The sequence below is a fragment of the Chlamydotis macqueenii genome, chromosome 3, assembly GCF_036417535.1.
Source record: "Chlamydotis macqueenii isolate bChlMac1 chromosome 3, bChlMac1.mat, whole genome shotgun sequence".
Lineage (NCBI taxonomy): Eukaryota > Metazoa > Chordata > Aves > Otidiformes > Otididae > Chlamydotis > Chlamydotis macqueenii.
Genome location: NC_141558.1, coordinates 58909904 through 58934886, shown reverse-complemented (window position 1 = coordinate 58934886; position 24983 = coordinate 58909904). Strand labels below are relative to the sequence as shown.

Sequence of the window (24983 nt, the reverse complement as noted above, 5' to 3'; positions counted from 1 at the left end):
AGTTTTTAAAAATGAAATATCTTTTTAAGGTGCTCAGGTACAGTTTTGTTTCTATGTGCTTAATCTGTTGTATAGTGACTTTTCTGATGGTTTTTACAGTTTCATCATTTTTTTCTTGTTGGTTGTTAGAATCTTTTGTCTCTGTTTTCATGACATGTACCAGCAGGACTGGATTTGGGAATCTCTGGTTGGTGCCAGTAGAAGCAGCAGCTCGAATATCACTGTTTAATTTCTTCGCAGGGCATTTAAGATGGATTATTTTGCCTTTGGGGCTGTCTACATTGATAATTTTCTAACCAGTTTTAAAACTGGTTGGAGCAGTAGTGTAGATCACGCTCTCTTTTCTTCAAATAGCACTGGTTTGTCTGACCTGTTTTCTGTTGAAATAGCTCAGTAAAATGCCCCCAGACTGCAGTGTTAATACACTCCTTATTGCTCTTCAAATGCGTTAGGAATTTCTTGTTCTACTTAGAGCTGCTCATATACAACTCCAGATTTAAAATCACTTTGCATTTATTTCTTCTTGTTTCAGTACAGTATGCTGTTGTCGAGCTCGTTATCTTAAAGGTCAAAATGATTTGTAGGTGTGAGCACAAATTTGAGAGTGGTAATTTGGGAAACAAATGTAGAAGAAGTCTGTTTGATGCATTTATCTGCTACTAAATTTAGGTTGAGTTGCCTTGAATTGTGTATAAATTTAGGTCAGACCTGCAGAACTGTTCTGATAAAAGATTTGTTCATAAATCTGGTATTTAACTGATAGCACAGTACTCTGTATTGGGAGGTCAGGATTCACTTTTCTCCACTGTCATTACTGCTGATGTAAATCTGGCTGTTTTTCTGTGTTATGTTGGCTTTTTGCTTGAGTGAGACTTTTTTTTTTTTTTTTTTTCTGAAGTGGCAAACTACATCAGAGTATTCTACGGCTTTGAGCAGAACATTTTAAGTTTGGGTCTCCTGCTGACAGCGAAGGATACCTACCATTGAGTCCTCATGGCAAGGAAGCATCATGACTTTTGAGGTTTTTTTTCCTGAGTTCCTCTTCTATGAAAAACAAAACCCAAAAAGGCACTGTGACTGGAAATGTTTTTGGCTAGGCTCTGATATCAAACTATTGTTGTTTACTGGCTTTTTGGTTTCATTTTAAGCGCTTAAAGTGATGTTCTAGTTTAATAGGTGTTTAACACATTGCATGCCAACTGAATGTTGGTTTTTTGGTTTTTGGTTTTTTTTTTTTTTTTTTTTTTTTTTTTTCTTCCTGCTTGAATTTCTAGTATAAGCCATTTATGGGCACTTTTCAGAACTGATGAACAGCTCGCTGCTGCAGTTTTTTCCATGTGGAAGACTGATACTGGGTGTGCCCATAGAGCATAGAGCGCAGCAGACACGGCGGAGCATGCTCCAAGCCTGAGGAGCATCATGTTAGCTGTCATCCAAGAGCCGTGCTGACCCAGCACAGTGCTCAGACCAGGGTAATACGATTTCTTTCCAAGCAGGGCTTTTTAGTTCAGGCTGGCTACTGTGTTAACACAGTTACAAAGCTTTCCAGCAGCTCAGAGTGCTGGCAGGGCAGACCTGCATCTGCTGTGGAGCTGGGGCAGAGGGAGTCCCTGTCTGCCCAGCGTGGATGCGCTGATTGTGTTTAGTGAGCCTGACAAATCGCTACTTTCCCGTAACCTAGTGTTCTGTGGTTATGCCAAATGGCAGAAGCTGGAGGAGAGCCTGCAGGGAAGCGTTAGGGCTGTGGGCATGCGGCTGAAGCGACAGTGGCAGCTTCATCCCTCTAATAAGTAGCTAATGAGGAGCCCACCTACTTTTGGGGAAGCAAGGATTAATTTCATCTGTGTTACTTAAGATGCAGTAACTGTAACGCTCAATTGACGATGGGAAGACAGTTTTTTGTATTGGAGAAGGGAATCTTATGTTTGCGCTCGTTAGAAAAAGATTTCACTGTTCTTCCTGGACTTGGCTTCGTTTCTTCAAAAAAAGATTGTAGATTTCAGTAATTAGTGGGATGTGAGAGTAGATGGTTTTCAGGTAATGGTGACAGACCTTTATCTGCATATGCATTTTAATTAATAAAAGACATAATTAGGCTCAGTGTTCTTTACTCTGTTAACCAAGTTCTAGTCTCAGAAACCGAAATGGCTAAGCTGTTCAGGCTGTCTCATTCCTTAAACCCTGCCAAAGAGAAAAAAATGTAGTAAGTCATAGCTACAGTTCTTGTACTGGACACTCTTACTGCTTTTGATTTTTTACAATTTTAATTCTAATTTTTTTTCTGTCAAGTCTTTAGAACATCCCCTTGCCCCAAGCAACACCAAAAATCCCCCACTTTCCTTAAAACATAGAAGTTTTTAAACTTTTATTTTACAATTGAAAAAGTACAAAGGTAGAGTTGCTCAGAGATTCAATTTAGTTTCCGTCACAAGGGAAGGCATAAAAATGTCCTCTGGAGAGAAGAGATAAATATCCATAAACGCTTTGAGAATTAAGAAAGTCTTAAAAACGTTATGTAGATACTGTGTTGTTTGTCGTACGTGAGAACTCCTTTTTGCTTGTTGTTATATTTCTTAGCAGTAGGTTAATGTATGTTCACTGTTAGGCTGAATCTATACTAACCTTTTAATCAGAACCTAATGCCAGCTGCTAATATCCTCTAGGGTGAGAAATCTCTGTTATGGGTGCCCAGGTTTTGCTTGTAGGACAGAATAAACCCCAAGTATTCTGTTTTGTGTTTTTTGTTTCATTGCTGCTATTTAAAGAATAAATTATAGAAGGAAAACTACAGTTCTTAGCATACAGAGAAATAAGATGGAAGACAATCACAAGTGCTACATTTGGAATAAAAAGCATATACATCTCTCACAGATTTCTCTAATATTACTATCAAAGCTGTTTGGTCCCCATCAGCTTGCGTATTATGGAGGAGAGATTGTGGGACTTTGATAGAAAGTAATGGTTACTGCTTGGGACACACTTCCCTTCCAAATTTGTGCTTTCCTCTCTCTGCTTAGTGAGCAAGAAGGAGGTGCTAAGTGTAGAGTAAGTTGAGTTTGAGTCCTTTAACAACCAGCTGGTTGTTTTGACTTATTAACCAGAAGAGTGGGGGATCAAGTACATCATTATATTTATGTTACTGTATGTAGGGGGAACTTTGTGTCATTTTTTTCCAGGAAGGTTTTGTACTTGTGGTACGATATCCAGGAATCCTAAACATCTAGAATATATGAATAAATTTTATATAGTTCCATAGAAATAGAAATAATTGAAAAAAGGTCTTTTTTTTTTTTCTATCAATTTAAAGCTGACTATCTACTGCTCTTTCTCAGCTAGCAAATTGTGAAGCTGTAATAAATGACTGATGCATACCCGAAAGCGTGGCAGTGACCATCATCACTGAAAATTTAATGTTCTGACACTCCAGAAAAACTGATTAGTAACAGCAGTGGCCCAGCAAGGAGCTGTTGTAGTAGCTGAAGGCAGCAAACCCCATGAGGTATCGTGGGCTCAGAGATGAACTGTAAGACAAAACTCTGATTGTTTAGGAACTGTTAATCCACTCTGTCTTATAGCTTCCTGCGAAAGCAAATGCTGCCTGCCAGTCTCTTGAGAGATTTTAGAAACAAATGAACTGGTAAGAATTAGCTTTGTTTTTTAAGCACAGTGCTGTGTTATTTAAGAATGACAACTGTCATACAGGTAGTGCTCAAGAAAAACTGGAGCTGTTCTAGTTTTTACTACACTTGGTTCTCATGACAGTGAAATGGAGCAGAAAGAGTTGTAAGAGAGTACTTCAAATAGGGTAGGTGAAAATTTCCAAGGCTTTTGCAGGAAAGCCCAAATAAGAGAGGATTGCCGTATCATAGCGGTAGCTGCTCCTGTCTGATCATCGCCCCTCTGTGTAACGAACTAAGGGAGTGAAGCAATGAGCGGTGGCATTTCAGGGCTACAAAAAGTGTCTTATTGCCAGTATTATATGTTAATGAGTATATTAGCTGGAGTGTGCTTTTGAATATTTTTATTAATTCCAATATTATACATTTGATTAACAAAAGAAATGCATAAATTTTACAGCTATTTGATCTCATATTTATATTAGGAGGATATTTAAAGTATTTTTTTCCTGCAAAACAGTACTTGAAGGCTTCTTTGTGTAAATAAGTTGGCCTAAACTTCACTAAAGCTATTTATTATTTTTTATAATTGGTATCTTTACGCACTGGATGCTCCCTAAATTGGAAGTTTGACACTTTATTGTGATAATTTGTCATGAAGTAATTGGAAACAGTGATTCTAACTAGAAATATTCTTTATAGATTTTTCCGAGTATTCATTCTGTTTAATTTGTATTGATGCCTTACATGAAAAAATTCAATATAGAGACTGTCTTATTATTTTTTCCAACAAAAAAATAATAGTAGAACATATAATGCTTATTCACTGCTATCCTTCTTTCACATTCCAATACTTATTCTTAATTTTCCATTTTTCCTTTCATCCTATTAATTTAAAGTAAGAAGCTGCCAATAAAGAGTACTGCTTCTCCTACCCATTCCCTTCTGTTTTTAACAGCCTAAGTTGAAGAAGGCTGCTGCATTAGAAGTATTAACATGTGTGTAAATAGCCCCTGTGTACATAACATCTCAACTTCAAAAAAAATCTGTGTTAAAAAGTTCTTGTAAATTTAGCATCAGTCTGCACTTATGTATTCATACTGTATTTAATCCTGAGTAACAGCCAAAGCTTACTTCACATTGGTTTTTCATATTTCGGGCACAGCTGATGAGAGAACTCTGTAGCCGGATTCTGTCCTAGGGCAGAGCTGTGTCACTCCAGTGCTGCTCCTCAGCTTCTTACTCTTCTTAAACTGACACTTTCTCCTTCTTGAATCCTTTACATCAGCAGCAATGTTCAGCGCTCCCTCCCATAGGCCAAGTAGTATGTTTGTGCAAAATTTTTACTCCTTTCTTTCTGTCAGCTAGTTCCTTGCAGATTAGAGCACCAGTGTGCTTGCATCTTGTAAAAATGTAAGAACATTTGGATTTTCATGATGAAATAAGACTGAACTGTCACCTGGTAAAAGGTCTAAACCAGAAGCCTTCCTGCTGTTACCTCGAATGATGACCACTGCATGATAATTCACTGATAAATTTTTGGATCTTAGCGAGGTAGCAGTTTTAGGGGCTTATGTAGTGACTGGCCAGCTGGAGTAATTTATCCGTCGCTGCTTACTGTGTGGGCTTTGATGATGATGGTGTCATTTGCAATTCTAAATGACAGATTCTTTAACAGATTTTTACCTGATATTCCACTTGCCTGATCTAAAGTATTTAAAAGTATTAATTAACTGTAAGATTTTTTTTTAATTGCAACTTGTGGGTTGAATAGAAAAATTAGAAACTTAAGGTACTAGCTTTTTTCATGGAAGTAGTATGAACTGAATACTACTCTGAGACTTCAAAAGAACCAAAAAAGTAAGTTCATCCTTCTTATACTTTTCAAGGTCTACAGCTACAAATATGAATTTCGTCTTCAGAGGAAAGAATGATGAAACTGAAGCAATTAGGTGACCTGAACATGTGGATTGAATAAACATAACTTCAATTCATTTATGACTATATAATTTAAAACTAACTCAAATTAGATCCTCTTCTGCTTACTTTCTGAAACTGGAGTTGTGAAAGCAGCAGAGAAATAAAAACTGCATCAAAGAATGAAGATGTCGACTTGTTCCTGAGAGCAGGAAAACACAAAATTTTGAACCTGCCTCAGAGTAGTGTTGATGCCAAAAACAATTTGGCCTAAGGAAAAATGTCCTTTGTTCTTTCTTTTGTCTCCTGACATCTTAATTGTTTCTAATTGTCTTTCAATATTTGTAAAAAGTATCACTGGTTTTGGTGGTGTAGAATTAGTATTCTTTTACGTTTCCTCTGTACAGTGTACAAATATAGCGATGGAGTGAGGTGGGAGAAAGTGCCCTGCCTCATCAACCTGGTGAAAGTTGCTTTTCAGAAAACCCACTATGTCCTAGTAGTGCTATTTATTCCTACTGTGGCAAAGGAGCTTTGAGGATTATGTGGGATTCTAATTTTTATTGGTTGTTTGTTTTTTTTTTTTTTAAATTTTTTTTTTATTCAGAGTCAATGAAGACTCTCTTTTTTGTTGTTTTTGGTATTATTATTTGAGTAACTGTAATGTGGTAGATAGTCACTTGTCTTGAAAAATATTTGAGAACATTTATCTTGTCTAGCATTTTCTTTACGAAGTATGGCGATAGATTGGGGGATGTGTGTATTTTTCTAACTGAAAGCAAAAGGACTTAAAATGTTTTCTGGCAGTCAGTCCCCTTCATTTTGTGTTCCCTGTTGACTAACAAATGAATATTTTTTACTTTTAGCACTTATATTCTTTGGCATTTACTATTTCTTTAGTTTATGGATTGAGTGTAGTAGTATTGAGTGAGTTGAAGTAGATGGATTTGGAGGGAGGTAGCAAAATATTTCCATAATCAAGTTTCAAATCCCATTACTACTGTTGTTGATGTATATACAGAAACTAAGACACAGCATTTTTTGAAATGAAATTTGTTGAATTAGACTATAACTGCCCTGGGTTGAAGCCTGTCCTCTAGGAGGCTGCCGCTCACTGTGTCTGCTTGCAGATGTGCCAGCCCCTCTGCTCAGCTGGAACCCAGCTGGGTCCTGCGCTGCCTCCCTGCACCAGGGACCTCTCTGGCCAGCACATAGGCAATTTGGGAGGATCCTGAAGTAGCGAGGCAGAGAAAAACCTAGTTTCTGAGCGCTCTTGTCCTCTTCCAGTGAGTTGCCTCTGACAAACAGCAATGTGACAAAGCTGACAGTAAGGAAAAAAAGTGAGGTTTGATACCAAAACAGATCTGGGTACAATAAGTCGAATGAGCTTTCAATCTTCGCGACTATTTTAGCAAATGTGTGTTCAAAGAGAGCAAATGGCAGAGCAGTATGACTCAGCAGTGGCAGCTGGGGTAGAGATGCCATCTGTAGTCTGAAATGACACTCATAGTAGTGCAGAGTTGCATGACAGCTAACTATGTGTAGGGTAGGTGGGCCCAGAGTGATATGTGATATTCAGGCTGTGGAGTAGTGCAGCATCTGCACTCAAGAGCAGATGTCCAGAGAGTATGAGTGATCCCTGGGTAGATCCAATATTGCTGTGTAGACTGTTATCATGATTTTTGGGTTTGGAAGGAGGATGTTGCATCCAATTTTATCAGATGGCCATGGTAAGTCAGAGACCTACTGAGAGTGATGCTGAGAGAGAGAACAGATGTAGGTTGTTTTGGTAGAGCTGTTTTTTTGGAAACACTTTGCTACCAAGTTGCAAAAGCATTACTAGAGATGGAAAATATGCCAACTGCAGTAAGAATCTGCTGTTAACTGCTGGTTTGCGATTCCTGGTTCTCTCAGGATTAGGAAAGGATTGAGATTAGATACACAGGCAGATGTTGTCAGCATAGATAAGTGTACTGTATGGATTGAAGGTTAACACTGATAAGAGCTTGGAAAATGTGGAGCACTAGTACTCATAGTAACTCTTAAGGTCTGTTTAGTTGAACTGTTCCTGTAGATGCTGAAAATGGTGGCTGGTTACAAGGGCCTTACGCAGGAGAAACAGATCACTTAGGGGTTATTCTGTGTAGGTTTGTTAGCAGGCTGTCTTAGTGTACCTTTTAAATAGAGCAACATGGCATCAATCATCAGTGTTTTTTACTATAAGTTTGCAAAATGGAGTGTCAAATAGAGACCTTCAGAACAAAGCCAGTGCTAAAACCTTGCTCTGTCTTGTTGGCTAGTCCATGAGATGGATTACTGTGATTTATTTCTACAAAATATAACTGATTTTTATCCTGATGTAATGGAGATTATTTTTATCACCAGAAGGCGATTGCTTACATTTGTGAGAGGACTATGAACAAGGAATGAATTGAGCTAATGGGATCAAAATGGTCTTGGTACGGCCCAACTTTCCCCTGCCCTCCGAGAGCACCATACCACAGGATGCATCCCTTCCTGGATTGCAGTATGCGTGTAGGTTCATTTAAAACAACTACTATGTTATGTCAGTAGGTTCTAAAACTGTTGTAAAATGAAGGATATCTCTCTGAGTTTGTATATGTAATTCTGTGTCTGCCAAGTTGACTCTAGCTGAAGCTAATTTGGACTGGAAGATCAGGAGTGTTTTCTGTGAAACTGCGCTATATAAAGAACGAGACAAAGGTGTAATGGTGCGTGGATGCCACAGTCACTGCTAGACAGAAGACTCTCCTTACGATCCAAGGACAGACTGATCACTGTTAAACTGTACCTTCACTGAGATCTGATCTGTGGGCATTAAATGCGTGTAAACATTACAAGGAGTTGTCTTGTACAAGAAGTTGCTGACAATGTGTATCTCTTTTCTTCTGGTGAAAAACATGTGCTGGCAAAGTTGCTCTTTTTCATTTCCAGTTCTCTCTAACTGGTAGGAGATGCAAGCAGTGCAAGACTGCTGAATAATGCTTCTCGACTAGGCTTGGTGAGTTTTGATATACTCGCACTTCCTCATACTCAACCCCAGTGATGGTACCAGGGCAGCTATACTTAAAATTCATCTTTAAAGAGCGGTTGCATTTGTTAGCTACCTGTGACACTTGTGCCTTTGCCAGGTGGGCTGTTCAGACTTTGAGTACATGTCGTTGGCAATGTAGATGAGTGAGATGATACCTGATTTTTGCATTGGCGACCTAGGGGCAATTGAAATCAGAAAGCCTAGCCAACCAAATGGTTTGCTTGCCCATGCTCAACACTCCATTCTCTTTCACCTCCTGCTACGCACATGTGCCTTATTCCTTATTCTAGCAGTGGTCCCGTGTCATCTCCTTTTTCTGGTGCTCATTTGACCCCTCAGTCCCCCTCCTCCTTTAGCCTCTGGGTTGTTCTAACCAGCTAAACTGGAGGAAAGCATATCCAGCAAGAAAAGGGTAGATTTGTGCCAGTTGCTGCCATGAGTTCTGTTGAGTTGAATTGGCTGGCTTTCTGTAAGTGGGCACAAACAGTGAATGGTTATAAAAATAAGTTTGTTCTGTGAAAATGGAGAGAGAGGAAGTGAAAGTGGAAGGCAGCCAAAGCAACGGGCTGTAAGGAGAGTCTTTTCAGCAGTACTGCGAATAGATAAGAGTGGGAGAAGACTCATTTGTCAAGGACAGAGAGGAGATGCTGAAGTGATTGGGTTAAGGGGAGATGAAAGCTGGAAGAGTTATAGAGAAAGTGTATCTTGGAGGAGCTTTTTAGCTATCCTTCAAAAATCAGGCATAGCTGGAGTGAAGGACACAAGAGGGTGGAATGCAGATACAGATGATGGTGTCTGTAATACTTGAGAAGAGGTGCTGACCTGAGATCAAGATTGGAGGAAAGGAGTAACAGGGTGGTTGTAACTGTGTTGTGCTGCTCATGATAGCCAGACGTTGTCCGAAGGCAGGTTCAGTTTAGGCAGGGGGAGACCGCTTTAGATCAGGGGTAACTTGTAGTCAACCTTATAGAGAAAATGTTTGCAAACAGTGTTTTGTAGATGAGGATACTCAGAGATGAGGTGCAGATGAGAAGACCTGGAGTCTGTCTTTGTCCCTTTGAAGTTTGTTTTTCACAGTTTCAGTGATCAACAGAGGACAGAACCCCTCAGTGCTGGCAGATGACGTGACTTTGTGCTTGAACTTAAACCAACAATTCTCAATAGTTTAGACTTCTTGTCCTTAGGAAATTGTGATTGATCTACTGGTATGGGTGGTATGAAAAAAACATTTCCATTTTTCCACTGTCTCAAACTTTGGTCGGATGGACTCTGATATGGCAAGAAATGGGGCAGCGGGAGGGGAAGGTCTTAGTCACACCTTGAGGCTGTTACTTTATTACAAATTACGTGTGTTCCTCTGGTACAAAAGGGTTTCAATTTAAAACGGGCAAAATTTTGTTTCGCTCGTTGCTTTATTCATTGCATCCAGATTATGTGTTAGTTATTAAATATTGATTTTTAAATGGTATTAAACATTCTTGTGCTTTTCTTGGGTGTTGGTCTTTATGAAGTATTCTCTTCTGACCCTATTGCTCTGAATTATGTTCTGTATTTTAACTTTAAAGTGATAACTTGGTACAGAGGAATTTTTACCTATCTTAAAGTTATAGTACAGAAAAAAAATAAGAAACTATCAGAGATTCTTCCTCTGTGGAGGTTTGTTTGGTGTTTTGTGTTGTGGGTTTTTTTTTTTAATATATCTAGTGGCAAGTAATTCCCACTGAAACAACTCACATTTATTCTCTTGGTTTTGAAAAAACCCAACAAACAGTACCCCCTTCCACCCCAAACCAAACATGAAACTCTTCAGATGTTTCCTCTTTCCACATGGTTTTCCTTGTCAGATAAGGTATAGTTTGAATTTTAAATTAATTGATACTTTGTAGATGCTCATCCTGCTGCTGCCTCTTTTCACTTTCACTAGCAAACTGCCCCTTTTTAGGTAATGTTGTACAAAAAAGTAAATACCTATATACCTATTTTTGTGAGTACGCTGGCAAAAAATGATTGAAAAGATGTTGTGAAAACATAGGCACAATATTTGCACAAGTTCTAGTTGAATGTGTGTCTTACCTAGCCTGAAAAAGAGAAGCTAGTGTAAGAGCCAAGTGTAAGACTTTTTTTTTAACTAGGAACAAGGAGTACAGAACATACTTTAGTACTCTGAAAAATGAGTCATAAAATGCAGCATCTTTTCCAGAGTTTAGTTTGATTCCAGCCTTAGTTACGAAGCTCTCAAGTGCTGTTTAGGGGAAAAAGTTATTAGGCGGTTGATATATTAGTGGCTGACACTTGCTGAGAAAACTGCTGTGTGTATCTCTTAATTTTATTTTATCATGTCAGAAGTACATCTGCCTCCTTAACTCATTCTCAGAGCCATGGATAGCTGTTTCCTCACAGAGACCCATATATGCTTTCCTGCACTGGCCAGTACTCTAAGGGAGCCAATCAGCGATTGCAGGTTGTGGGAGAGAGGAGAGTGATGGGGAGTTACCAGCGGAAGCCTTCAGATATTAGGCGACTTAGAACAATGTACATTCAGGACATGACTTCTTCACTACTGGTTTGTGTTGTAGTTTTCCTATTACTCTATCTTATTTTCTTCCATTCAACATATCGCTCCTCCTCTCCTTCCTTAGTTCTTACTGTCCCATTTTTGCCCTCTGAGATAGTTAAGCCTCATAATAGTATCAGATAGTCAGTTATGGCTTTATTTTGTTGTGCATTTCATACATTTTCTTCTTACTCAGTAGTATGTGCTGGTCCAAAGACTGATGAAGCTCAGTATCTGTCCTCCAAATGCCCTGATTTCATACGGACTTGCCAGAGAGGAGAGCAGGTACGCTTTCCCAAGATACTGTCTTAGTGTCACGTGGTCTTCTGAGCCAAAGATCCTTTCTGCATAGTTAGTGTTTCTCAGCTGATGCCGGTGATTCTGTGCAAACACTCCCTCCACCCCTCCATCTCTGTAACAGCCAGAGCATCCAGTGGCAAGGAGGCCCACAGCTTAACACTGTGGTGTTTAATTTGATCCTGAGGGCCGTAGCTGCATTTGAAGCCCTGTAATATTTTCACACACTCACAAAGAAGTGTTTGATGTCTGTTCTCCCCTTTTTGTCACTAAGGACACATCTGTCCTATTTCCTGTGTAATTTCTGACTGAATGTTCCTAGTCTTTTAAGTTATGTCTGATACTTTAAGCATCCTATGATCATCTTTATTGGATGTTCTCAAAGCCTTTTTCATTTCTGCTGTAACCCTTAGGAGATGGAAAACCAGAACCACACATAAGATCTGGATGTGGCTTATAATGTTACAAAGAAATGTTCTGTATTCTTTTCTAAATTTCTTTCCTTATAACTTTTAACTTTTTAATTACATTTAACTACTATTTAGCACCAAGTTGATGTTTTCATGAAAATATCTAACTCAGCTTTAAAATCTTAAGACTGAGTGGTAAATATCTGCTCAGCAACTATTGTCGGTACCCTATCAGCACCTACCAAGACAGCTTTCAGACATAGTTTTTCTTGTACTTGACTTCTGTGCAATGTGTAACATAAAAGAATAAATTTTCACTTGTGTGCTGGAATTGTAAGATTGTAGGAATCGTGTTTCTCTGTTCTCCTTACTGTGCTTTGGGCAGTGTCCCTTCAGGACACAGACAGATGATTGGCTCCAAAATACTACAACTTCATTGCACAGTGTAAAGCAGGATTCATCTAACCTTCAGGCTTATCTATTACACCATTCCACAAAGCCACCCTAGTGAGAATATTTCTTCATTTAAGAAGTGGATGGATTAAATACAACTTCAATCTGCTTGAAAAATACTATTATACAGCTAAGTGGTCTTGTAATAGTTACTTCTATTGAAAGTAAAGTGCAGATTTGCAGATAAAAATACAAGTTTCAAATCCTTTAGTTCAATTCCCTGGGGAGTCACAAAATAACATTTTCTTTGTTTGTTAGATTGTAGTAGCAATACTGTTCTGATTGTAAATATTTCTGCACTAGAACAGTAGTTTCTTGCTAGAGCTTTACACGCCTATTGCAGTTTGTCTGGAGAGGGTATTTTTTTATTGCACAAAAAAACCTAAGTTTGGCATATCAGTAAGCTTTGTCCGAAATGACATGATGACTTGTGCTCTTTGTTCACCAGAGGTCTTGTTGAGGACTGATTGGGATGAGAGGAGAGATACATGATATGCTTACATGCACAATTTATATGTTACATCAGTTCAACAGTAAGCAGTGATTTACCCACAAGATGTAAAGGAAGAGAGTGAGTTGTTACCATTGTCTCTTTCTGTGTGTGTGCTCGAAGTGTCTGACAGCTTTACTGTCAGATGACTCTTCGCTAATGAAACCTACCTAAAATATTTTCCTTACAGGTTATGAAATATTTTGATAAATCTTACTTTCCTGAAGAATGAAGTAGCAACTGATACAAAGAGTAGCATGTGAAATTAATCATTCATTTGGTTTTCATTTGCTGCCATAGGGCACCTTTAATGAAAGACTTGTAAGGCTAAAGAGGAAAGGTGAAAGACATATCAGAAAGAAAGATAAATCTTTATTTTTGTGTGTTTGCTGCACTCAGCTTGTTTAATATGAAAACTTTTCATATAATTCTGTTTTTTTTCTTTTTGTCTAAACTTTTCTCTGATACTTTATAGTCCTTGTTTAAGCAGGATATGGCAGAGGGCAATGTTATACTTGTCTGTGCGATTGAAAAAAAAAGATGTTAAAACTTGTAAGGATGTGCAGAGCTTAATTTTGATATCAGAGAACATATGAAGTATTACTGAGAAAAGTTTAAGATGAGACAATATTTTAATAGGAGATTGGGCAAGAAAGAAAACCCAGGGAAGGAGAGGCCAGTCAGTCTAACCCTAATCCTGGAAAGGTGATGGAACAGCCCGTGCTTGAAACCATTTCCAGGGACATGAAGGACAGCAGCAAATAACATCTGCCTAGACATCAGTAAGGCTTTTATCAGTGTCTCCCACACAGGGAGGGTCCCTCTGAACATCAGGAAACATTTCCTCCCTGCCTCCCCTAGCACTAGTGACTGAGCACTAGCAGAGGTTGCCCAGGGAGGTAGTGGAGTCTCCATCCTTGGAGATATTCAGAAGCCATCTGGACACATGGTCTTGGGCAGCCATCTGTAGGTGGCCCTGCTTGAGTAGAGGGATTGGACCAAGTGACCTCCAGAAGGCCCTTTCAAACTCAACTGTTCTGTAATTCTGTAGATTGAGGGCCAGTACATCTAAAATCTATTATTTGTTGGTCAGTATCTCAGCAGGTCTTTTCTCTAAATTGGGGAACTTGGCTCTTTCCTATGGTTATAGAAATCTTCACTGTGTTTTCAAAATACATTTACATTGTTCTTCTTTCTAGCTTTCTGTTCATGAGAATATTGCTGGTCTGCATGAAAAGGTATGCCAGATGTTAAAATACTTGTGACTGTTTTCTTACTATAAAATGAGAGAGCAGTAACTGTACTTCTGATACAAAAGGATTTGGCTTTTAGTTTAGCAGCGCCTGTGTGTGTGGAGATATATTTTTGGTCTCAATATTGCACCTTACCTCTTTCATTCATGTGCCTGAGTTCTGGGATTCACTACTAGCTTAATTCTTCATGTACCTTCATGTCATTTCTTGAAAGATCCCTTCTGAGAGGTTCTTGTCATCCTCCTGTGACTCTGGATTTATACCATGGCCAAACTCTCAATCATCTCTCCAGTTCCTTGGACTTACCTTCTTTTGTGGGTTCAGAAATGATCTCTTGTAACAGCATCTGTTATTTTTTACATCAGAGCCTTTTCTGTTTCCTTGCATTTGATTTGGTCTTCCTTTTTGCATGAACATTTAAAATTTTATGCACAGTCTTATGCTTGGCTCCCTCGAGCAAGTCCACAGCTTTCACCTTGGCCATATTCCTTTTGAGATCTTTGCTTCCCAGTTTCTTGAGCTCCTTTTATAGTTTAGTCTGTATAACTTAGATTCTTCCCTCATTTCCTCATTTGTTTGTCTGACTTTGGCACTGATGCTGCGGTAATTAGAGATTGTTTGTTGTCCTCAAATGATACTCCTTTCCATTCTTGAATGGTTGCTCCTACTGTCCAGCTGGGAATTCTCACTTTCGTATGTTGAACAAATTTTTCATACCTGCTATCAAAAGATGGTTTTTAGAACAAACTTTAACCAATTTTTTTCCCCGCCACCTTGTTTTATCCTTAAACTGTCAAAATTATAATAGGGTGACTAGTGTAGTTATTAGGTCTGCTTTTGGGGTTGAATTGCTGACGTAATTAGTAGAGCGTTTAGCTGTAAACTTTTTTCTTTTTTTCCTCCAAGACCTTGTTTCATCTTTTTTTTTCTTTTTTCTTTCTTTCTTTCTTTCTTGGAGACTAGGTTACAAAATAACCTAGCACTCTGAATCTATAGAAAATTTAGTGATTTCATGTAATGTATTTGGGACTGTCTTCATTCAGCACTCCTACTGAGTTTAATTGCATTCTTATCCATTAACTCTTAGCAGCATATTGTGAGAACATTTAGGAGAAATGCCAGAGACTGTGACATTTGCATAGGATTTTCTATAAATAAGCACTAACAGTGTCTTGGAAAAAGGTGTTATTTTCAGAAGCAGTGTTGTAAGACCACATATCCATAAATAATCAGTGATTAAATTCTTCTTGGAGCTCTCAATTGTATCCTTGAAGTCACAGAGTTTGCTTGCTGATGTTTTAGTTACTATTGGTGTAGTCATGAAAATATCTATTAATCTCAAGTACATGATTCCGCCCCTTACCTCCCAGTTATTTCTATTCAAGTGGTATAACTCCTCGTCACCAGTGCAATTGGTAAGAAGTCTGCGCAGTACACCAGAGGAATACTAAAGCTTGCAGCCTATGAGCTGAAATATGAAATAGCTTTGGTGTTTTGTGGATGCTGACACTTGCGTATTAATTAAGATCTGTTCATAACTTTGTGAAACTATTAAACCTCTTCATGGTTTCAGAAATATCTTGTGAACTGAAATGGCAATTGTTTTGGTAGCTTCAGTTATATAAAGTGATCTGCGTATGCAGGGTCTTTGCTTTTTGGTGCCTTGCCCATGCCGAGGAAGGGTGAAGAAAACATGAAAAAGGTATTATACAGTTGTAACTCTTCACAGCTACCCATCATTGCCTCACCAGTAAAGAACAGAAAAGCTCTCTTTCCCTGGAGAACAGGAGGAAATATAAAGACACTTTTGTTTAGATTAGATTTTGCTTAGTTTGGAAACTGAAGGACAGATACTGTAACGGAGACTGATCTTCTCCCCCCTTCATCTCTTTCCTTTTTCTATCGTGTTCATTGCTGGTGCAGTGTGGAAGGGTTTCCTGTTGGCTGTCAATATGAACGGCTTTTTGAAATCAGAGATGAAGAAGCCTTTTCCAGGCCTGGTACAGAGGGATGGAACTTAATTTAACAGAAGAAATTTAATAAGTGGCATGGCTAGGTAGACCATATCTAATTGTGAACCTTCGTGCTCTCTCAGAACTTGGGGTTAGGACAAATGCAGGGATTAATAGCGAGATCTTTCCCTCAAGATTACAGAAGAGGATGTCCACATGAGGCTTCCTGTGTTCTTGGTAACTTGTACCCGATCTTTTTCGAGTTCCCATCTTTCCTTTCTAAAATAAGCTACTATATTTTATTAGTAAGGAATATGGAATATTGGTTATGATACTACTTAATGACTGTTGAGGGGTGGGACTTGTTTTTAATGTCAAGGTGATTTACAGCATGTAATGCTTTAGGAGTGGTTTTGTCTGCTTCCTTTTCTGAAAAGTTTACATTTATAGCGATATTTAGATTATTTGACTGTTCAAATAATCTAAACCAACAAACAAAACCACCACCAAAAGCCCTACGAAAGTAAAATGATGCTAATTTCGGAATAGTTGGCCATAGTTAAGTTGTTGGTGTTTACACTCAATTGGTGGTTTTGGATGAGACTTGGAGTTCTGTGTTCAAGTTAATAAGCTAAGAGAGTGATTAAAACATTCTGATAGGGGCTAGAAACAAGGCTAGAAAATTTTGAAAAGGCATTTGTAGATAATTGAGTTTACTTGGCTTTTATTACTTTTAACTGTAATCAGTCATGTTTTGTGTAATGAATTCTAGTACTACAAAATAAAATACTACTGCAAAGAAGACAAATGTTCTTAGTATTTCTTATGACTTCTCCTTTTAGTTAAGTAGCATGGCATTTTCCTTAAGTGCTTCTGTTTTCATGATTGCTTTTTAAAAATTAAGTAGTGCTTCTGACCACCTGCCTTTTTAGATGCCATAGGTTAATTAAGGTTATTTCAGTTACATTTCAGTAGGTAATACTGAACATAAGCATTTTAACATAAGTCATTATTTTTTTCTCAAACTACATTAACAGCAATTCATAGTATATTCTTAATAGGTGTCTGAATGCTCCGCAACCAATGTGTTTTAAAATGCTCATAACAGAAGTCATGTAGTGCCTTTAGAAGATGAAAACATCCTGTGCTTTGAGGCATGCTGTGATAGAAACAGGTAAATTAATGTGGTAGGTGGGCAATTTTTAAAAGCAGAACCTTTTCCTGGATACATGACTGACAAGAGACCTGCTGTAGCACTTTTATAGTCTTCAAGTTTTGAATTCACCAGTCAATGTGAGGAGAAAAATTAAATTTTCACAAGACTTACCTGACATCTCAGATAAACATGATTTTGTACTAGGTTCTTACCATGGAGCTATCTACTTTGATAAGTTTACAGCTAGTCATTATGCTTTTACAGCAGGTGGTGGAGAAAAGTAAAAGCATACTGTTGAATAAAAGGAACCAATTGTTCCAAGTACTCATTTGAGCTGGATGAGAAAAGAGTATTTCATTCCTGGTATGACACCTTCATACGTATGAGCCCCAAAGAAACCATTGATAACTGAGCCCTGTGTAAGGGAAAAGTTGTGATTATAAAAGCTTGTTGTGTGCCTGTAGTACAACTCTTCCGTCATGGTAGAATTTTTTTTTTCTCCCGTATTGGTGATCTGCTTGTTCTTAAGGATGAATTTCTGGGCTTATAACCAGCTCCTCAAAATTGAGGAGCATGAAATTTAAGATCTTTCTAGTGCATTTTGCATAATGCCAGAAGTAGCCAGATGCAAGAACAGATCTCAGAAATAAACTCTAAAGTTGTATTCTTTTGACTGTCCTTCTATACGTGCCATTCTATGGCTGAAAAAAAAAATCCTTTGCAATGCTGGTAGATTATAGAAACAGATGATGAAGAACATTTTGAAAATCAGTTTGTTTCAGAAACCTGATCAGGTACTCCGGTTTCCTTTCTTGCTACCCTTGCCTCAAATCCAGAAGATGCAGTTTTCTTTTGTTGCTTTCCCTTATTAGTTTCTGAAACTTAGTGCCAGATTTTGGTAAGATTGTACTTGGGAGTTACAGCAGATATTGTTATTATAGGAGATTTAAAAATAAGTGCCTTGTTCCTGTTGCATATAATTTGTTATACTGATTTTTCTCTTTGTTTTTAAATCTGTAGAAAGTGTGACATAAAAGAAATATATTCTTTTTTTTGGATTTAGAAAAGCGAATGCCAGCCATTCCCTTTTCCTACCCCTGATGCTAGAGATCATCCTTTTTTGTAAAGGTAGTATAAAGCATGGCCAGTAAATGTGTATTATTCTTCAACAGCTAGTTTTATCAGTAGATATTTCATTTATTGCAATTAAGCAGTTTTCTGAACATTTTGAATTTGTTTTTTTTTACTGTCTCTTTTCTGAGTGTATTTTAAAGGGCACTGGAGTTGTTAAAGTCTAATGAAATATGAAAACTGACATACAGAATTTTTAGGTGATATGTGGGAGTAATTTCTCTTATCTAGAAGTCAGATCTTCAGTATAGCATCTCTATAATGCCATTCATAATAAATGTTATGGTTTTCTTAAATTTTATGTAATATTGGTGTGCAACCGACTGTTTCTGTTCTCAATAGTAAAAGTGACATGACCTCCAGGAAGTGTTGTGAGAGCACTGGAGTTGTTAGAGAAAGATATTTGGTTCAAAATCTGAACCAGTTTTCTTTTCTGTCCCGAGCTGATGAGCTGGGAGGCCACTGTAAATTTGTAGTAGACATCCATTTATCAGTGGGAGTTACACATACTTCTCCTAGTCTTATGGTTATTTATATTTTTACCTGGTGGGGAAAAATCCATTCAGCTCTTCTTTTTTTTTTTTTTTTTTTTTTTTTTTTTTCCTGGATTTGTAATAAAAGAATATAGGATAAATCAAAATCACGCAGCAGTGTCAGTACTGAGTGTTGCTGCTAAGCAAATATCATGCTAACATTTAAAAAAACTGTAATTTGTCTTTAAATTCAAGCATCTTTAAACAGCTTTTTATAGGTGAAATATAAACCTTAAATATATGATCTTTATTAAATTTAGGTTAATCTTTGGGATTTTAAGATTCAGATTAAATTTTGGTTAATCTTAATGACCTTGTTATTTAGTGGAGCTCTAATTTCTATCCTGAGAGTTCACTTATCTTTTAGCAGGATGTTGAAGAGGAATGTGTGAGAGTTCTAGGTGTGTTTAAGCTGAGGTTAATAACATAGTGAAGCTTATGGGAAAAGATAATAGAGACAGTGAACTGTTGATTTGCTTTGATTCTGTGGAATGTAAATGTTTCCCAAATACTTCCTTAGCAACTGAACAGATTGGATTAACCCAAAATACAGTTAGCAGTTTGACAAAATAACCATCCAGACTTAAAATTCCTTGTGTCTTCCTGGCTTACAATTCCAGCTGTTGATAGGGTGTTTGTTTCCGATGGACTAGCTGTTTTTTCTTAAATTAATTGTTGAGGCTTACTTGATGGCTACTGCAAGCCATCGCTTGGGTTGGTGCTGCCCCTCAGCAGAACATGCCGCTCATCCCTGTCCAGCCCTTCTGGACCACATTCTGAGGGCAGTATCATTTGAAGGGAGGAGATACTGCCTGCTTTGCATGTCAGTCCACAAGCCCACATAAGGCTGCTGAGGTCAAAGCAGTTTGGTGTATTGCTTTGCTGCTGCTGCCACGTTTTTCTGAAGCATATTAGAAATGTAAGGTAAACATGGATTTAGGTATTGCAAGATCTGAGAGCACTTGAATGTTGGTGCTTCCAGCTAGGAGATTGAGCGGAGGTGCACAATGCACTGTTTATGACATGGGGTGTGTGGTGTTAGGTATCCATAAATTCCAGCAGCAGGGTTGTATTGAAGACAAATTGCAGATTATACATCAGCTGTAGCTAAAGGAACGTGGTGGTGATACGTAACAGGACACTGGTTGGTAGCGAAGTACCTTTTAATTGAGTTTTGGCAGGAGTTACAGATGGCTGATTGGAGATTTCTAACTTGTTATTTGTAGGATATTAGCAGACTTGTCAAAATGTTGGGCAACAAATATGAATGTGTATTTGAGTTCAGCTGCTGAACCACATTGGAAGGTACCAAACCTTCATCAAGCTGATCCGCTTTCTTCACTGAGCGGTACTGTTACATTGCTGTAGAGAGTGGCCCAGTAGCTGAGTCAGGGTGCTAACAAGTCCTAACTTAGTGTGCTTCTGTCAGATGTGGTTTTATGTTTGAATAGTTAAAGATTGGTTTAAAATTTGTATGGTTTTGAACAAATGACTGGGAACAAAATATATTACTGCAGGTTTCACCCACTCACCACCTCCTCTTCTTGTGCTGTCCACGCAGCGTGTTACACCAGCTTTGTCTCTTAGTATCTGAGTTACTGAAATAGCACGCAGGCAGTTACTGTCAGAGAAGGGGAGAGCCAAATTTACTAATGTTTTAAATCATAAGGAGTAGTCTGTAAGGTTTAAAACTCTTAGTCTGTGTCATCGTGTTATACTGAGTAAATCACTACATCATTGGCTTTTACTTTACTTGCCTTGAAGTTTTGATAAGAGGAGGCAACGTACTACTCCATGAGAGAAAGCCTTTGGTTTAAGCGGTTGTTACAGAGTGGATTTTGTAGTGGGTTGCTTAATCTGTCCTGATAAACTTTGTTGATATGTATGCAATAAACGGACACTTGCTTGTTCTGTGGATGCAGCTGTGATGTGTACACGCAGGAGGTTTGGACTGCTTGCTGTCGATTAATGTTGTTATTGCTAATCAGAACCCTGATAACTAAAATTAATAGTGGGCACAAAGACAAGCAATTAAGGACATTCATCTTCCAAATGAGTCTGCAAGATTCATTGGTAGTTTAAATTTATATACTGAGGGCACTTAAGCCATTAAAAAGGGTAATGGGTGCCCCGCAGGCATGTGCTTCAAAGCCATGTGTCATTTTGGTGCTGGGACAGCAGACAGTGATAACTTCCCTTTAAGGAAAACCGCTATTCATTTATCAGTTAAATGTTGAAGGAAATGTACATTTTTGCTGTAGAGTGATCATAGCAGCGTATTTTAAGTTAAATCAAAGCCCAAGATTTATGCTCTAAGCTTTCTGGCTTTATCATGATAGATGTTAATTAGAAAAGTCTCTCGGTGGTAATAGGGCATTGGAGTTGGGACTTTTAAAGCCATAAATGTTTCTTTGATGTACAAATATTTCTCTTCTCGTGCCTTGCACTCTTTGACAGTGTCACTGATGTAGTAATCAACTTAGTACAGAGTAGGAAATGTTGGGGCTTTGTTGCTGTTGTTGCAGCAGTGCTTATGTTGTCACAGGGTAACATTTGAGAAGATTTTGTTAGCGTGGAGCTGAATATGAAGTTTTAAGATTTTATGGTACAAGGATTTAGCAGAAATTTTGCTACAGCATAGAGTTCTCTTTCTCTCCTCATGTTGTCCTTGCCAGCCAAAACACTGGTTAACAAGTCATTCTGGGGAGTGCCCAGGAATGAGTACCTGGCAGTGGTTTTTGGTGAGGTAGAATTAGCTAAAACTTAGTTTTGTCATTTATTGAAAATGACAAATACTCTTGCAGAAATGTGGGACTTTTTGAGTTGTCTCTAATTGAAGATGAAACATAATCTCAGTTTGGGTCACAGTCTAGATGTGTGGGTGAAATACAGTAAAAGGATCTTTCCCTTCCCCAAATGTGAACACTATTTTTACAAACTCTGCCTGTCATGTGACATTTGAATACTCCATTTAAGTAGGTAAAAAAAATATTTTTGTCCTCAGTTTGGTGATGTATGTGCCCATTCCTCCTTTCCTTCTCTGGCCTGTCCTAGTTCCAGGCCGTGTACGTCCTGTACAGAGGGCAGGAATGAGCACAGGCTGCAGTTCTTCCTGGTTCTCTCTGCAAAGAATGGAGAGAACAGATGCTGCAGAGTTGGATGCGCGATATCTGTATTTTCTTGGTTTTTGTCGTAGTTCAGCCCCGATCGGGACCAGACTACACAGTCTCTCTTGCTCTCCTCACCCTCCGAGAGAATAGGGGGAGATGATATAAGGAGAAACGGCTCAAGGTTTGAGATAAGGACAGGGAGAAATCCTTAAAGTTACCGTCATGGGCAAAACAGACTCGACTTGGGGAAAAAATACTCATTTATTTCTAAAACTAGCAGGAGAATGAGACAGGGAACAAGATAACCTCCCCCCACCCCTCCCCTCTTCTCGGGCTTAACATTATCTCTACTACCTTCCCCCGCCCCCCCCCCCCCCACCCCGAGCGGCACAGGGGGGAAGAGGGAATGGGGGTTGTGGTCAGTTCATCACGTGTTGTTTCATGCCACTGCTTCATCGCTGGGCGAAGAACTCCTCACATTCCTCCCCTGCTCCTTTGTGGGGTCCCTCCCATGGGCCACAGTCCTTCATGAAACTGCTGTGGCGCGGGTCATCTCTTCCACGGGGTGCAGTCCCTCCAGAACAGCTGCCCAGCTGCCCCAGTGGGCCCTCCACGGGCCGCAGCCTCCTTCAGGCCTCCACCTGCTCCAGCATGGGGTCCTTCATGGGCTGCAGGTGGATCTCTGCTCCTCTGTGGACCTCCATGGGCTGCAGGGGGACAACCCGCTCCACCGTGGTCATCACCACAGGCTGCAGGGGAATCTTGGCCAGGAGCCGCATTACTCCTTCCTCTCCTTCTTCACTGACCTTGGCATCTGCAGCCGTTCCTCACAACAGGCTGGCAGACGCCTCTCAGGATCCTTTTTACATCTTATTCACTTCTCATCTCCTCTCCACTTCTTGCAGCCGGGCCGGGCCGAGATGGGCCTAGTTGGCTCCCCAGAGGGAGGCCAGAGGGTGAGGCCTGCAAGCCCCACAAGGCTTGCACCTCCCCTCTCTGCCCCTGCTTAGCCGCTTCACATCTTATCTTTTTTTTTTTTTTTTTTTTTTTTTCCTGTTTTCCCCTTCTCAAATACGTTATCGCAGAAGCGTTATCATGGGACATTCTGCTACCAATTGGCTCGGCCTTGGCCAGCAGCGGGTCCGCCCTAGGCCCGGCCTAGCCCACTGAACAAAGGGGAGCGACTTCTAGCAGTTTCCTACAGAAGCTACCACCTTAGGCCCCCCCTTACTAAAGAAAACCAGAACAGTTTTATGCTCTACTTTTTCCTTGACCAGGCTCTTTTGATTCCATTGTTTCTTCTTTCTCAAACCTCTCAAATCGCTTTCTGTGATCATCGTGTTCTCTTCTCTCTTTTTCCCAGCCTACTTAACTGTCTTGAGTGAAGAAGGTAACAAAAAACTTGCTGAATGAGACAGGGCAGACATTACTGTGTTCCACAGGAGTTTTTGGGGTTTTTCCCCTTCCATCTTTTATATTCCTCCCCCTTGTTTTTTTCCCTGTCACTTCTCCTCACAGCTTTTGTTGTAAGGTTTTAATATCTGCTGTTTGTGTGACCCTGAAAAAGTGCCTTTAATTTATATTCTGTTATGCTAGATTGATTTAATAAAGCAGATTATCCAGTTCATTCTGCAGAGATTATTTCATTTCTGAGTGATTTTAATTATTTTGTCTGACTATTTTTGTGGATTGGATTTTTTTTGTATTTATCCTTGTCGGTATTTGAACCACTTATGCTTTCGGTGCATCAGAGTTGCTGATTTACACCTTTAGTTTTTGAGCCTAATCAGTCGTCGTCTCCACCCCCCCCCCACCCCCCCCTTGGTTTAGATCACGTATAGCTTTTTGTCACGCAGACACTGGACTGAGTGACTCAGCCTGTGATCTCCTGCTCTGACAGAAGGTGCTGTTGAAGGAAATGGGTTGTGTGAAACAGAGACATTTTGAAACAGAGTGGAACACTGATGGATGAGCTGTTTGCGGGTTTTAGCTTTGCACAGGCAAGCCTGTGAACGGTGCCACAGGCTGCGTGGGCTCTATAGTTGTAGTGTGCCCAGGAGGAACACCTCTGCTTGACTCTTGGAAGAGCTCTGCTTCTAAATAAACTAATACCAAGTTTCTTCCCTAGGGGGATGTACGTTCGAAGACGGTCCTGGACCGTGTGACTACCACCAAGACTTGTACGATGACTTCGACTGGGTACATGTCAGTGCTCAAGAGCCTCACTATTTGCCACCTGAGATGCCTCAAGGTGAGAAACCCCACAGATATCAAAGGGATAAGTTTCTCTATTAAGAAACTCAGAGCCTCACTGAATATGGCCTCAAGGCCATACTCTGTGATCTCTACTTTAACCTTGATAATGGAGGTAATAAAATGAAACAAAAATAATAAATACAACAGGTAATTGAGAAACCTTCTTGGATGAAATCCCCCTTGAAAGTTTGGGGGCATAGGGAAGGGAGAAAGGAAGCCATAACCTTTTCTTTATTCTGTGTGAAATTCCTGTTGACTTGCAGTGAAATTCTGCATCTTAAATGACAGCTAATGTATCGATTAAATTATTCAGGTATGCATTAGAACAAATGGTGAAAAAAAGGATACATGCAAAAACCCATACACTGATTCCTTCCCTCCCCTCCCCCCAACTGCTCATCATCTGAAGGTAATCAGAAAAGCTTTGATTTATGGAAATATTGCTGCTGTTAATTACTATTTAGGACAGGTAATGAATAACTGAAGAGGTACAGCCTACATGACCTTGCCTGCTCACCTTTGATGAACAGCTTAATCGGCACTTCCCAGACAGCATGATATGCTGAGAAAATGAAAGCATTTGAAATTCAACTACATTTTCCAATTAATAGTACATTAAGTAATTAATCATGCAGAGGAGGAAAAAAGGTCATGGCTATTTTATTTGTATCTAAAAGGTTTTGTGAAGTGAGGTATATGTGGATAAGGAGTGGGAAGTGTTGCCACACAGAAGTAACCTAACCTCTACACCGTTCCTTCCCATGCCTTTTATATATTGTTGTGCATTATTAATGGTGAT

General features: G+C 39.2%; 1 protein-coding gene across 13 annotated transcripts in view; it reads left to right on the top strand.

Annotated features, from left to right (window-relative positions):
• The window catches only part of PTPRK (protein tyrosine phosphatase receptor type K), a 416154-nt gene that overhangs the window by 62444 nt on the left and 328727 nt on the right, over positions 1-24983 (top strand). For all 13 annotated transcript variants that reach the window (XM_086743669.1, XM_086743658.1, XM_086743668.1 and 10 more), the window contains exon 2: positions 24057-24179. In XM_086743669.1, coding sequence (XP_086599795.1) covers positions 24057-24179 — 123 coding nt within the window. The remainder of the gene's footprint in view (positions 1-24056; positions 24180-24983) is intronic.